This window comes from Boleophthalmus pectinirostris, unplaced genomic scaffold (genome assembly GCF_026225935.1).
Source record: "Boleophthalmus pectinirostris isolate CB_2022bp ecotype Guang Dong unplaced genomic scaffold, ASM2622593v1 HiC_scaffold_1, whole genome shotgun sequence".
Classification (NCBI taxonomy): Eukaryota; Metazoa; Chordata; class Actinopteri; order Gobiiformes; family Gobiidae; genus Boleophthalmus; species Boleophthalmus pectinirostris.
In genome coordinates, this window is record NW_026570970.1 from 38713520 (window position 1) to 38728360 (window position 14841).

Genomic DNA, 14841 nt, shown 5'->3' on the forward strand with positions numbered 1-14841 from the left:
AAGCCTACAGCTCGAAATTCTTTACTTAGAGCTGACTCTCAGCATCCACTTCCATTGAAAAAGAGTCTCCCATACAGTCAATTTTGTAGGCTTAAAAGAATATGCCACAAAACTGATGACTTTGAAAGAAATTTAAGTAATATGATGACAAACTTTGAACAAAGGGGTTATAAGAAATCTATTTTAAATGATGCTGCCACTAAAGTAAAAGGAAAACCTAGATCTGATTTTCTGAGGGTCAGCCCTCCAAAAAATGCCAATAAGCGGATTGTATTTTCTACTGGATACTCAAAACCCGCGGAACAACTTAAAAACATCATAACTAAACATTGGCATATATTAAAAACTGACTCTTCATTGGGTGTGGCTTTTTAAAGAGCGCCCCCTTGTGGTGTATAAAAGAGGAAGAAACCTTGGAGATAGACTTGTGCACTCCTACCTTCCTCCTAATCAAACCACACACCAAACTATACTGACTCCTATTCCTGATGGAAATCGTCGTTGTGGTGGGTGCAGTCAGTGCAACTATACATATCGCTGCAATAGTTTTAAGCACCCTCACACTGGTAAAGAAATAAAGATCAAAGGAATTATATCCTGTAACACCAAGTCCGTGATTTATATGATCACCTGCCCCTGTGGTAAGGCTTATGTGGGTAAAACCAGCAGGGCTTTAAAAACACGGATTGCAGAGCATAGGAGTACAATCAGATGCAAAAACATGAACTATCCTGTGGGCGGCTCATTTTGTTGATTTTAACCATCCTATCTCTTCCTTAAGATATATTGGCATCGAACATGTGGAACTGCCCCCTAGAGGTGGTAATCTAGAAATGCTCCTGTCAAAAAGAGAGCACTTCTGGATTCACCATCTTAAAACTTTTACTCCTCATGGACTTAATATCGAGTTTGATCTAAGATGTTTTTTGTAATAGACAAACTATTTCTGTATTTTATAAAATGTTTTTTTATGTAAACAGTTGTTTCTTGTTGTAGAATGGGCTGAACTCACTGGGTGACCTCACTTTGGGACCTCCCATTCATTGAGTGGGTATATGGGCACCTGGGCTGGCAACCATTTTGTGTGCTGTGGTCCAAGACAAGAAAAATATCTGATGAAGGCTTTTTTTTGCCGAAACGTTATTTTGTTAATAAAATAGTATTTGGACATCGGCCAACCGAGTGTGCTATGCATTTTTTCACTCTGATCTGGCTACTCCTTGCATTTGCACCTCTGCAGAAATCTTGGTGTGCGTTTTCTGTTTTCTTTTTATACTACTACTACTACTACCACCACTACTGTTGTTACTATTACTACCACTACTACCACCACTACTGTTGTTACTACTACTACTACCATCACTACTGTTGTTACTACTACTACTACCACCACTACTGTTGTTACTACTACTACTACCACCACTACTGTTGTTACTACTACTACTACTACTGTTGTTACTACTACTACTACCACCACTACTGTTGTTACTACTACTACTCCCACCACTACTGTTGTTACTAATTCTACTACCACTACTACTGTTACTACTGTTGTTACTACTACTACTGCTACTGCTACGTGTGTAAAAGTAGAGCAAAGATAATTCCAGGTCACAGAGCTGAGCAGGTTTGTGTCTGTGCTGTGAGGAAACTCACTTTGATCTGGCACATTCCTCCACAGATTCTTTCAGAGTCAAACCCCTCCCCAGTGTCTGCACACAAACTGTCTATGTGAACAGGCTCAGGAAGTCTGATCAATATCCCATTTCCAGAGTTGTCCGATTACTAAACATCTCATCTCATGTGCGTAATCTGATTTCTTGGAGTGTTCACACATGTGCAGGTTTTAACAAAGATAAGACATGTTACAAAGTGTTGTTTTTTTCTTCCTGTGATAAGATTTCTCTTGTTGTTTCAGACGTTTATTTTGCTCTTCAGTAGATTTCCACACTCACAATCTGCATAATAGTCCAGTTCTTATATTCACATTTTAACCTTAGTGGGAATTTTTGGGGGATTTGCTAAACTATATATTTTTGTAAAGGTTATAGTATATGGAGTCAGAAAATCAATGTTTGCATTTGCCCAGATGTCTATATGGTGGCCATATTAAAGTAAAAAAAATGGCCGCCATAAATTTTAAAATTATAGTATCTCGACTTCTGAATAAACTGAAATGTTGGTTTTTACTGCTAAACCCACAATATAAGGGTGCTAGTTACACAACATTACCTATATAATACTTCAGTACATGAGTAGATAATAATAACCCAGTGTGGTGGTTTTCTTGCAATATGTTTGTAATGAAAAGTTCACGTTTCATGCTCCAGCTGTTCTTCAAAAAAATACAGATTTTTTTTTTATACCACTCACTAAAACATTTACTATCTCAGTATGTGAATGATTACAAAGACACTTGTTGCAGGCTTTCTAATATGGGCTGAAAATTCAGAATATTCAGAGGCTGAGATATGTCAAAAAGAGTTTTTTGATGGCCATTTAAAAAAAAAAAATTCATATAGACATTAAGCAAATGCAAACACTGATTTTCTGACTTCATACACAATAACCTTTCCAAAAATATATAGTTTAGCAAATCCCCCCAAAATTCCCACAAAAGTATATAGTGAACTGGACTAAAGGGGCCATGTCATGTTACAGGGTCTTGCATCTGATTTACACAGATTTTGTTTAAATTATTATACATAATTTCATAATCTCATCCTTGTGGACCAGTGTCGTGTCTCGTGTTGTTCAAATAGTGTCTCGCCTCGCCTCTAGTTTGCACTTAGTTTAAAAGGTCCAACATTACACCAACTGGACTCTTGGATCTTAAAGCCATGTTGTTATCGCTTCAAAACACATAGTTTTTTGTTTCATTCACACATGCTTCACTAACATTATTAGTCTGTCTACAAACCACCTTGTGATGTCATGAGGCTGTAGTGTCATGAAGCTCACAGCCCCTTTTACCTGTAGTAGAGACTGGCACTTTCAGGACTGAAATCATCCAAAAGATTCTAGTGAAGGCGTATGGATTTGAAAACACACTGGAGCACTTTCTGTAATTACCACATGACATCACAAGGTGGAACAAAGTATTTTCAGTTTCAGTTTGAGAGAAGAACTCAGCCTAAATGTGCAGGGTTTGTGTTAAACATGTCAAACGTGTGAATGAAAGAAAACACAACTCCAGGTCTGTGTGTGATGAGGAAACGACATTAGAACAGAGATCAGAAAAGAGAGTCATATGGAGCCTTGAAATAATCTCAAATGTCCAGAAATCAAATCATAATCAGATTTGGGTGTGTGCGCATTATTTTTTGTCACACCGGTTTGTCCTGATGCGTTTCACTGGAGCGGCTCTGGGTGTGTTTAACACTTTAAACCATGTGACACTGTTTTTCTTTGTATTGTAACTTCGCACCACTGAAGCGATAACAAATATTCTCTCTCTCAAATATTTATAACCAGAGGTGAGCGGAGCAGTACTCAAGTTAACTCTAAGTTGATTTAAAGTATTAGTACTCAAGTAGAAGTACACAGAAGTGGTAAAAGTATTTAGAAATATTACTACTCAAGAGTAATTGCCAGGATGTAACATGATTTATAATTTAAAGTTAATGTCATTTGAAGAATAAAACATTAAATATTGCACAAAATCTGGTGTTTTCAAAGCACAGACACAAAAATGAGACAAACTAAATCAGATCTGAAAGAGCACTGCAAGAAGAGTACTGTGTATGCTGCTAGAAAAGTACTTCAAAAAGCTACTCAAGTAAATGTACATTCCACCTGTGTTTATAACCATGTACATGACTAAGCTAAGGCTAGGGCTTCTCATCCTTGTTGTGTGTAAAGATGAGACCAAGCCGTGTGCTCAGAGTGAAGAGGAGTGAACATGAGGGGTGACAGGTCTTACCCGAGCCTCTTTGACGTGCTTGCCGTGTTTCTGATGCTGGCTGAACTCACTGTGGTCTTTCTGCACACACATACAGGTTCATATTAAAAATCAAACATGTCAAACGGAATAAAAAGCTTAAAAAGCATTTGTCACACACACAGTGCAGTGCCTACAGTAAGCATCACATCCCCATGGAAGGCTGAGGACATCAGCTGCAAAGTATCAATAAATGGAAGAAGTAACATCATAAAGTGGGACCATTACTCAATTTAAAAAGCACAATGTTTTTCTGCAACAGCATAAAGTCACAGGTGGTGTTCAGTGAGTTCTACAGGCTTCTGCTCGTCCAGGGAAATGCTCAAATCCAACTGTCCAACAAGCCCAGCCTGTGAAACAAGAGCACTAAGAGAGGAACGTCACACACAGCTTGGAAATAGAAACCCTGGGATCATGTAGAGCCTGACAGCAGCAGTTACAGAGAAAAGGGGCAATGGTTTTTTCAATAGAACGTGAACTGGAGCCAGAATCGATGGAGCTGAATCACACCCAGGCTCACTTCCTGTTTGGAATGTGGCGGGTTGGCTACGTCCACTTCTGCACTCTGAGAACACCACGGCTCATCTGCCTCACAGATCATCACTCACTCCACACACTGTGACGGTGTCCTAAAACCAGTGTTGTGAACGTTCCTTTTAAAATGTAATCCCCTACAGATTACAGATTACATACCCCAAAATGTAGTTTGTAACTTAATCCATTAAATTACTTAACGTGAGTAACATAATCTGAATACTTTGGATTACTTGATTTGCTGTAGAGAAGCAAAAACGAGGATATCGTAACATAAGAAATTTTGTCTGATAAAAGAAAATAAAAAGCCCAAACTTTACTGAACCAAATTAAAAATATTATTGATAGAAGACGAGGAGACATGGTCCACACGCCATGATTTAGTCCTGTTAAATCCTGTTTGAGACATAGTTTAGTCCTGGTTTTAGTCCTTGTTTAGACCTGGTTTAGACCTGGTTTAGTCCTGGTTTAGTCCTGGTTTAGTCCTGGTTTAGTCCTGGTTTAGTCCTGGTTTAGATCTGGTTTGGACCTAGTTTACCTAGTTTTGGACCTGGTTTAATCCTGGTTTGTCTTGGTTTAGTCTTGGTTTAGACATGGTTTAGACCTGGTTTTAGACCTGGTTTTAGACCTGGTTTTAGACCTGGTTTTAGACCTGGTTTTAGACCTGGTTTTAGACCTGGTTTTAGATCCTGGTTTTAGTCCTGGTTTAGTCCTGGTTTAGTCCTGGTTTAGTCCTAGTTTAGACCTGGTTTTAGACCTGGTTTAGACCTGGTTTTAGACCTGGTTTAGACCTGGTTTAGACCTGGTTTAGACCTGGTTTAGACCTGGTTTAGACCTGGTTTAGACCTGGTTTGGACCTGGTTTTAGCCCTGATTTTGTGTCCGGCAATGAGTGGAATTACCACAAAAAAAAGGGATATAGCCCAATTTGTGAAAACAGGAAAATATCTCAGTATAATCCATTTATTTCAACCAAGTAACTGTAATCCAATTACTACTCACTTAAACAGTAACTGTAACCGAATACAGTTACTCATAATTTGTACTCTGATTACGTAACTCTGGTACATGTAATCTGTTACTCCCCAACATTGCCTAAGACCAACTACACACCACAATACAAGAGAGTAAACAAGGCTGTCAAGTGTTTAGTCAAAGGACACAACAGCAGAAAGAGCATGAAGCCACTGATTCCACCATGTTTCAGTTGAACTTGAGCAGGACAAAAAGAAGGGTTGAAGGTTTAAATTCCATTCCCTGTGTGTTTAGGTGAAGTTTCTCCTCACAGGACTCATGTGAGGGTCAGTTAGAACTCCCATTTCACAACAACATAGTTAACATCATTATATTTAAGAAATGAATAAAAATCCTGCAGAGTTTTAACTTAACAATTTGACTTCTTGGTTGGACATGGCAGCAGATGTGGAATAGACCTTTTTCACAACAGCTGAAGTGCCGTGATGTAGGTAAACGTCACTTACAATAATGCTTTTCTGTGGCAACATATCTGTGGAAATGTGTGTATTTTTCACCAGCTTCATAAATCTGCCCCATCACCAAATCTTCAACCAACAAGTTTAGTTGAGTGTGTCACTAATGCATCGTCATTGTTTCCTTTAAGTTTTGGTCTTTCTTCTCTTGATAGTTGTGGATAAATTGTTCATGAAGAATGTTTATTCTTTGTGGAGTTTGTTGGTTGAAGATTTGGTGATGGGGCAGATTTATGAAGCTGCTGGAGAATACGACACACATTTACACACATATTTTGCCAGAGAAAAGCACTAACCAGAAGTGAGGTTTACTCTACATCACGGCACTTTTGGCTGTTGTGAAAAAGGTCTATTACCACTATAAATATCACAACTGTTACCTAGCAACCAGAATGTAAACAAAGGCCAAACCGTGTCTAAATTAAACTATGGAAAGTGGAAAGTTATGATGAGACTAATGGAAATAAAAGACAACAAGTTTATTTAGTCAAATGAAGGAAATAAACTGTCTTTAAAATTCCTTTCCTGAGCTTACATTTTGGATGGACTTGTTCGTGTAGATGATAAAACACAGATTCTGTTTTACATCTCAGAGCCACTTCTTGTATTTTTGTACTTTTCTTGTCATCTGCACTTTACCTGAGCTTCTGTCAAATGTCAAATATGTTTTTGTGTGTTTAAACTCACCGGGAGACCAGAGGCATTGTCCAGGTAAACGGCCAACATGGCACAGGCCAAACCGTCATTCGTCTGAAACACACAACAACAATGAGTCCTCTGCATTTGACCCGTCCTTCAGCGTCTCTGCGTTAAACCTGCATTTGACCCATCCTACAGCATCTCTGGGTTTAACCTGCATTTGACCCGTCCTTTAGTGTCTCTGGGTTAAACCTGCATTTGACCCGTCCTTCAGTGTCTCTGGGTTAAACCTGCGATTTGACCCGTCCTTCAGTGTCTCGGGTTAAACCTGCATTTGACCCGTCCTTCAGTGTCTCCGGGTTAAACCTGCGTTTGACCCGTCCTTCAGTGTCTCCGGGTTAAACCTGCGTTTGACCCGTCCTTCAGTGTCTCCGGGTTAAACCTGCGTTTGACCCGTCCTTCAGTGTCTCCGGGTTAAACCTGCGTTTGACCCGTCCTTCAGTGTCTCCGTGGTCTCCGGGTTAAACCTGCGTTTGACCCGTCCTTCAGTGTGTCTCCGGGTTAAACCTGCGTTTGACCCGTCCTTCAGTGTCTCTCCGGGTTAAACCTGCGTTTGACCCGTCCTTCAGTGTCTCCGGGTTAAACCTGCGTTTGACCCGTCCTTCAGTGTCTCCTGGGTTAAACCTGCGTTTGACCCGTCCTTCAGTGTCTCCGGGTTAAACCTGCGTTTGACCCGTCCTTCAGTGTCTCCGGGTTAAACCTGCGTTTGACCCGTCCTTCAGTGTCTCTGGGTTAAAGCAGTAGTGAGTTGGAGTTGGGGTACAGGAGTGTTGTGTACCTCTTTGAGCAGGTGCGGGTCAGTGTGCAGAGAAAGCCACTGCAGTCTGAGGTGGATCTCTCCAGTCTGAGCGCCCTCTAGTGTGAACAACTGCAACAACAACACATACAGATGAACAAGAAGTCAAAACAAAGAAATGTACGCAGATAAATAAAGGGTAACCCGGCGCGCTGAGGAGCTCTGACCCAGCACTTTACCTGGTCCATGACTTTGTTCTTCTTCACCTCCCCCAGGTCCAGATTGTACCTGCACTCACACAGCAAACACATGTCAACGTTTCTACTCACACTTCAAATTGTGTCACTTTTCTGGTGTAGGGTCTGTCATTAGCTTCTCTCCTTGGAGATGTTGCCTGGAATGTTCCACAGTATGGCATTACACTTACCTATCCCTAGCAGGTGATGCCATAGGGCCAAGTTACATGTCAGATCTGTGGAGGGGCCAGCCCACTCACAGTAAGAATGCAACTTTTTAAGCCAATAAAAGCTCATGTTATTAGTAAAGATGGATATGTTTAATACAATACTGGAACATTCCAGACAAAAAAAGAAAAAGAAAATCAGGTAGAGCACCGTATGGGACAGTATCTATCAAACTGATCTGAGAAGTCTGCGGAGAGAGAGGAGTCGTCTAGGGAGAGGGAGGTCTTCTCACCGTCCGAGGAAGTCGTCTTTGTCCGTGTCTTCATCGAACAGCTCCACCTCCAGCTCCTGCCCCGGGGCCTCGTGCACCACAAACTGAGCACAGCAGGGGGCAGCAGTGAGTGCCCCGCCCACTTTGCCCCAGTGACTGCTCCTGATCCAGAACTAAACCAGGACTAAACTAGGACTAAACCAGGACTAAACCAGGACTAAACCAGGACTAAACCAGAGACTAAACTAGAACTAAACCAGGACTAAACCAGGACTAAACCAGGACTAAACTAGGACTAAACCAGAGACTAAACCAGGACTAAACCAGGACTAAACCAGGACTAAACCAGGACTAAACTAGGACTAAACCAGAGACTAAACTAGGACTAAACTAGGACTAAACCAGGACTAAACCAGGACTAAACCAGGACTAAACCAGGACTAAACCAGGACTAAACTAAACCAGGACTAAACCAGGACTAAACCAGGACTAAACTAGGACTAAACCAGGACTAAACCAGGACTAAACCAGAGACTAAACCAGAGACTAAACCAGGACTAAACTAGGACTAAACCAGGACTAAACCAGGACTAAACTAGGACTAAACCAGGACTAAACCAGGACTAAACCAGAGACTAAACCAGAGACTAAACTAGGACTAAACCAGGACTAAACCAGAGACTAAACCAGAGACTAAACTAGGACTAAACCAAAGATCTAAACCAGGGACTAAACCAAAGATCTAAACCAGAGATCTAAACCCAGAGGATCTAAACCCAGAGATCTAAACCCTAAACCAGAGATCTAAACCAAGAGATCTAAACCAAAACCAAGAGATCTAAAACCAAGAGATCTAAACCAGAGATCTAAACCCTGAGATCTAAACCAAGGACTAAAGGCAGAGTGGAAGCCTGACCTCGTAGACCTCGTTCCATTTGGGGTGCAGATTTTCTTTGATGGTTTTGCTCTTGAAGTTTCTGTTGCCGACTCGGAGCGTGGCATAAGGGTCCGACTTCCCCTTCACCAGCCCCATCATGTACGTGTCTTTAGCCATGAGGTCCCTGGCCTCCAGCAGGTGAACACGGACCACCCCCTGGTGGAGGAGGACGGAGAAGAGGAGGACGGAGGAGAGGAGGACGGAGGAGAGGAGGACGGAGGAGAGGAGGAGAAGAGGAGGACGGAGGAGAGGAGGACGGAGGAGGAGGAGGAGAGAGGACGGAGGAGAGGAGGACGGAGGAGAGGAGGACGGAGAAGAGGAGGACGGAGGAGAGGAGGAGAGGAGGACGGAGAAGAGGAGGACGGAGGAGAGGAGGACGGAGAGAGAGGAGAAGAGGAGGACGGAGGAGAGAGGACAGAGGAGAGAGGAGGACGGAGGAGAGGAGGACGGAGGAGAGGAGGACGGAGAAGGAGAGGAGAAGAGGAGGAGGAGAAGAGAGGAGGACGGAGGAGAGGAGAGAGGAGGAGGACGGAGAAGAGAGGAGGACGGAGGAGAGAGAGGAGAGAGAAGAGGAGAAGAGGAGGACGGAGGAGAGGAGGAAGGAGAGAGAGAGGAGGACGGAGGAGAGGAGGACGGAGGAGAGGAGGACGGAGAAGAGGAGGAAAAGAGAGGAGGACGGAGGAGAGGAGGACGAGAGAGGAGAGAGAAGAGGAGGACGGAGGAGGAGGACGGAGGAGGAGGAGGAGAGAGGAGGAGGAGGAGAGGAGGACGGAGAGAGGAGAGAAGAGGAGAGAAGAGGAGGACGGAGAAGAGGAGGACGGAGAGAGGAGGACGGAGGAGAGGAGGACAGAGAAGAGGAGAAGAGAGAGGACGGAGAGAGGAGGACGGAGGAGAGGAGGACGGAGGAGAGAGGAGAGAAGAGGAGAAGAGGAGGAGGAGAGAGAGGAGGACGGAGGAGAGGAGGACGGAGGAGAGGAGGACAGAGAGAGAGGAGGACAGAGGAGAGGAGGAAGAGACAGTAGCAGAGGAGGTGAGGGTCAGAGGAGCACAGGAGGTCAGATGATGCAGAGGATCTCCTGTACTTACCCGGGGCATGGGGAACCTCATCTGGTCCACTTTAACCTGGTCGATGAGTGGGAAGCACATTCTGTTGGGCAGCACCATGATGGAGGCGATGATGTCCATGATGGTCTCCTCAGACAGAGAGCTGCACGCACACATTCACAAACACAAACACACACACACACACACACACAAACACATTCACAAATGTCACCTGACTGTGTCCACACAACAGAGGTGGAACCAAGTCTTTGTTTTGCAAGTCTCAAGTCTTTGACCTCAAGTCCGAGTCAAGTACCAAGTCAAACACAGGCAAGTCCAAGTTGAGTCTCGAGTTACTGGTCCATGAGTCCAAGCCAAGTCCAAGTCGTCTGCTTTGAGCTTCAAGTCAGTACCAAATATAGTTTAGATTTTTGCAATTTATATGACTACTACTACTACTACTACTACTACTACTACTACTACTACTACTACTACTACTATGAGTTTTCTAAGTACAGTTTATTTATGTGAGTATATAAGAGTTATAGAAATTAATTTAGCTATTTTTTCCTTCTTGGTGTGAATCATTATGGTCAGAATTAAAGAATTCAGATTTAAAAGTGCTTCAAGTCTTCTCAAGTCACAGGCCTCAAGTCCAAGTTGAGTCTCAAATCTTAGTCCAGGGTGACCATATTTCTGTTTGTGAAAACCCAGACACCTTACCGGGGATGGGGCCTCGACACTGAGCTACTCTCACCTCACAACCTGTGCACATGGCCCCACTTGGCCCGACCAGGACAGAAAATGGAGAATTTCTTGTACAAGTCATTGTTAAATGCACATTTTGCTCACTCCTTCTGAGTGCACAGAGAGCTACGAGAGCCGCTCAATTTAATGTCCCCAATGAAACAATGAAAGGAAATGAAAACCCAGCCATTTCCATCACTTAAAAAAAAAAAAAAAAAAAAAAAAAGCCCAGATGCCCAGGACATAATGCAAAAAACAGACATGTCCAGGGAAAAGACGTTTGGTCGCCCTATCTTAATCCATTTTATCAAGTCAAGTCTCAAGTCCTAAAAATAGTGATTCGAGTTTGACTCAAGTCCAAGTCATGACTTGTAACTCCCCACCTTTGCCACACACAGCAGGTAAACCAAATACAAACATGTTCAAACCAAATACAACTCTCCCATTTGAGTTGACAGTTTCAATGCTGAAATCCAGTGTGTTTAAACCTAAAATGTCTCTCTCTGATCTGAACAGTCTCTCCCTAAACCCAGCACCTGCACCATCACGAGTCAGTGCTAGTGCAGCCTCTGCAGCTTAGGGAGGGAATAGACTCTATTCACACTTATGTCACAAACCAGGAAGACATTTGGAAAGATGAGTTTACAACTTCACACGCCCAGTTTTGATTGTAGAGTTCTGTTATGTTCAGTTAATCAACAATTCCAACCACACCTCAGTTTTCACCATTTCCCCACTGACACACAACTCTGAGTGCACTGGTACATGTGATTAGAAGAGACGCCAAACTCCAGATGATTCCAAACAGCACATACGTCTGCAGTCTTTATTTTATTACATTTACTTCAGTGGGTTTGATCACAGTCGGTCGGTGAGTCCAGTGTCAGAACTACACCAGTTCACTACACCAAGTTTCATCGCATCTTTCCACACGACTTCCTAGTTTGATGTAAACGTGAACAGTAGGGATGTAACAATAACTGAAATATTGTGATATTGTATCGTCAGAGTTCTTACAATATCGTGGATCATCACAATATATCGAATTACATGAAGAGTTATGATGCAGCAACAGTTAAAAAAAGACAGCGGGAACTACATAGACCATGATTCCTTGCTCCATTTCAGTGTAGACTACAAGAAATAACAGTTCTAACACTTTTAAGTCTTAGCTCTTTGGAATAAGTTATGTCACAGGAAAAAGGAGCAAGTTAGTCTCCATAAAATATTGTAATAAATATCGTACCGTGAGATGTATATATCGTGAAAATATCGTACAGAGAGATTTGGATATTGTTACATCCCTGAACGTGAGCCTCTCCATCATATCTTGAGCGTTCCCATAATATCACAATAAATATCATATTGTACCATGAGGTTCATACTGTGGCGATATCGTATCGTGAGACTTGGATATCGTTACACCCCTAGTGGATCGAGCCTGTTCTGGAGGTTCTGAACTTTCACATGAGGCCTGTCCATAAACTGAGAATTAGGGCTGTGCAAAAATATTGAAATATCGATAAATTGTATTGTTTAATGTGACAATGCAGTATCAATATATCGCCAAGAGTATATTTTGGTATTTCTTACTTATTATTTTGTTACAGCACTACAGTTTTGTTGCTTTTTTAGAGGAAGGAAACTCATTTATGCAACACATTTGACATTTTCACTGTTCTGATGATTAGAATGTTTGTGTTTCATATGAACTTTACACAAGAAGTGGTTTAACAAAGACTTGCCATGATTTTTTTTATTGAACCATATAAAATCAATTTAAAACATCGTATCAAATCAAAAGCTCACTGTATCGAGACGCGTATCGTATTGTGGCCTATGTATCGAGGTATGTATCGTATCGGAAGCTTCTTAACGATACACAGCCCTCCTGAGAATGAGACAAATCTTGGATGTGTCTTTAGGTGAAGGCTCTGGAGACACAGGGTCAGTTGTGATTGTGGTAGCTTTTTTAAAATACACTCTAAGGAAATAATGTTATGATACTGCAGAGCCTAATTACTGGGCCTATCCACATGAAACGAATTCAGGCAAAGAACAGAGAGTGAAAAATAATCCGTGTATCATTCGTTCATTCGTTTTTCAATATAAAACCAAAAATAAGAAAATGAAAAAACAACTGTTTTCTTCATTGTTTATCTCCAAAACCAAAATGAATAAATGGATAACAATTCGTTTTTTTCAGTTTTCGATTTTATGTTTAAATGAACAATGGAAAAAATGCATAACGGCCGTTCCCATTTACGTGACTTCCGTGACTGCGATGCCGGACTTTTGCACCACATACGGACTGAACCAGGACTGATCCAGGTCCGTGACCAGACCAGGACCAGACTGGGACCAGAGCGGGACAAGAGCGGACTCCGAGCTTTGACTCCGAGCCTCCGTGGGGTCCGAGTCTCAGCTTCGAGCTCTGGCCCTGCCGTGAGCTCTGAGCCTCCGGTCTGGTCCCGGTCTCAGTTTCACTCTGTTCCCGGTCTGGTCCCAACCTGGTCCTGGTCTGGTCCCAACCTGGTCCTGGTCTCGGTCTCAGTCCCGGTCTGGTCTCAGTCTCTCAGTCCCAGTCCCGGTCTGGTCTCAGTCTCAGTCCCGGTCTGGTCTCAGTCTCAGTCCCGGTCTGGTCTCAGTCTCAGTCCCGGTCTGGTCTCAGTCTCAGTCCAGTCCGTATGCGGTGCAAAAGTCCGGCATCACAGTCACGGAAGTCACGTAGACGGGAACGGCCGTTATCCATTTTTTCCATTCTTCATTTAAACATAAAATCGAAAACTGAAAAAATGAATCGTTATCCGTTTTTTCATTTTGGTTTTGGAGACAAATAGTGAAGAAAACAGTTGTTTTTTTGTTTTGTTATTTTTGGTTTTAAATTGAAAAACAAATGAACAAATGACACACGGATTAAAAATGAAGGTTTTGTGTGCAGATGAGAGAGCGATCATCACAAATAACACAGTGTACATGAGCTGTACCTGAAGGCCGGGCTGTCCAGGAGGTTGGTGGTTCCAGTCCAGTTGATCTGCAGAGTCTGAAAGCAAAACAAAGTGATGCACTGGTCTATACAGGAAGTGTTCCACTGTGTTTTTAAACTCCATAAACTCCATATCATTTGGATCATTTCAACCCTGGAATTGCCCTACTCTACTCATCACTGCTGAACTAAAGGAAAAAGAAGCTGTTCACTTAAGAATCACAAACATTGATTTTTGCTGCATTTTGGATGGAGTTTTCCTGTTAATGACATAGGCAGAGGGATTCTGAGGGATTCTGTTTTACAACTCAGAGCAACTTCCTGTTTTTTGTGCTTTTCTTTAGTTTTTTCCCAAACAAACTCTCACGCAACGGATATAAAACTATGATAAACCTGTCATGTGCACTTTAAAAGTAAAACAAAGTTGAACTGCAGTGAAACTTACTGGGCTCATGGATCATATCTCAACAGAATCTCTCCAAAATACCAATAATCAATCACTGATCGAACCTCTCTCAGTCTGGACTCCACTCACGTCATTTCTACAAACTACCACAACATAGACTTTTCTTTTTTTTTTTCTTTCTCCCTAGAAATGACATTATCTCACATAAAAAATAAAACATAATGGGGGTTTGTTGCTCTTGGGGAGCTGATGGGGATGGGATGAGAAATATTAATAAACCTAGTAAACTGCATAAATAAATACATGAATTACAAAAACTTATGTGAGATAACGACTAATTAAAGTCAGTCAATCTACAAATAAAAACAATAATAAATCTTTCTTTTTTTTTTTTGTTTTTTAATCTAATTTGACAAAACAAAGGACCTATCCGAGTTCTCATGCGCCCAAGTCTCTCCTTTTTTTAATGCACCTCACAAAGCCAGGCACACATACACAACTGCACACTGGGGGGAAAAAAAACAAACATTTTCTTACACTGTCATTTAAGGTAAGGCTTTTGGGCACATGAATAAATGGAAGGCTTAAAAGGACAGTCTGGAATTTTGGACATAGGACTTCATTTCCTAGTGAGCCAGAGTGTTGGAG

At 42.1% G+C, this 14841-nt stretch overlaps 1 protein-coding gene across 1 annotated transcript in view; it reads right to left on the minus strand.

The window, feature by feature from the left end:
- esyt3 (extended synaptotagmin-like protein 3) overlaps positions 1-14841 on the minus strand; it is a 43194-nt gene that overhangs the window by 15835 nt on the left and 12518 nt on the right. Inside the window, exons 7-14 of the mRNA XM_055162635.1 lie at positions 13789-13844; positions 10097-10217; positions 8990-9166; positions 8095-8177; positions 7638-7686; positions 7441-7530; positions 6651-6713; positions 3923-3982 (exon numbers count right to left, since the gene is read on the minus strand). Coding sequence (XP_055018610.1) covers positions 3923-3982; positions 6651-6713; positions 7441-7530; positions 7638-7686; positions 8095-8177; positions 8990-9166; positions 10097-10217; positions 13789-13844 — 699 coding nt within the window. The remainder of the gene's footprint in view (positions 1-3922; positions 3983-6650; positions 6714-7440; positions 7531-7637; positions 7687-8094; positions 8178-8989; positions 9167-10096; positions 10218-13788; positions 13845-14841) is intronic.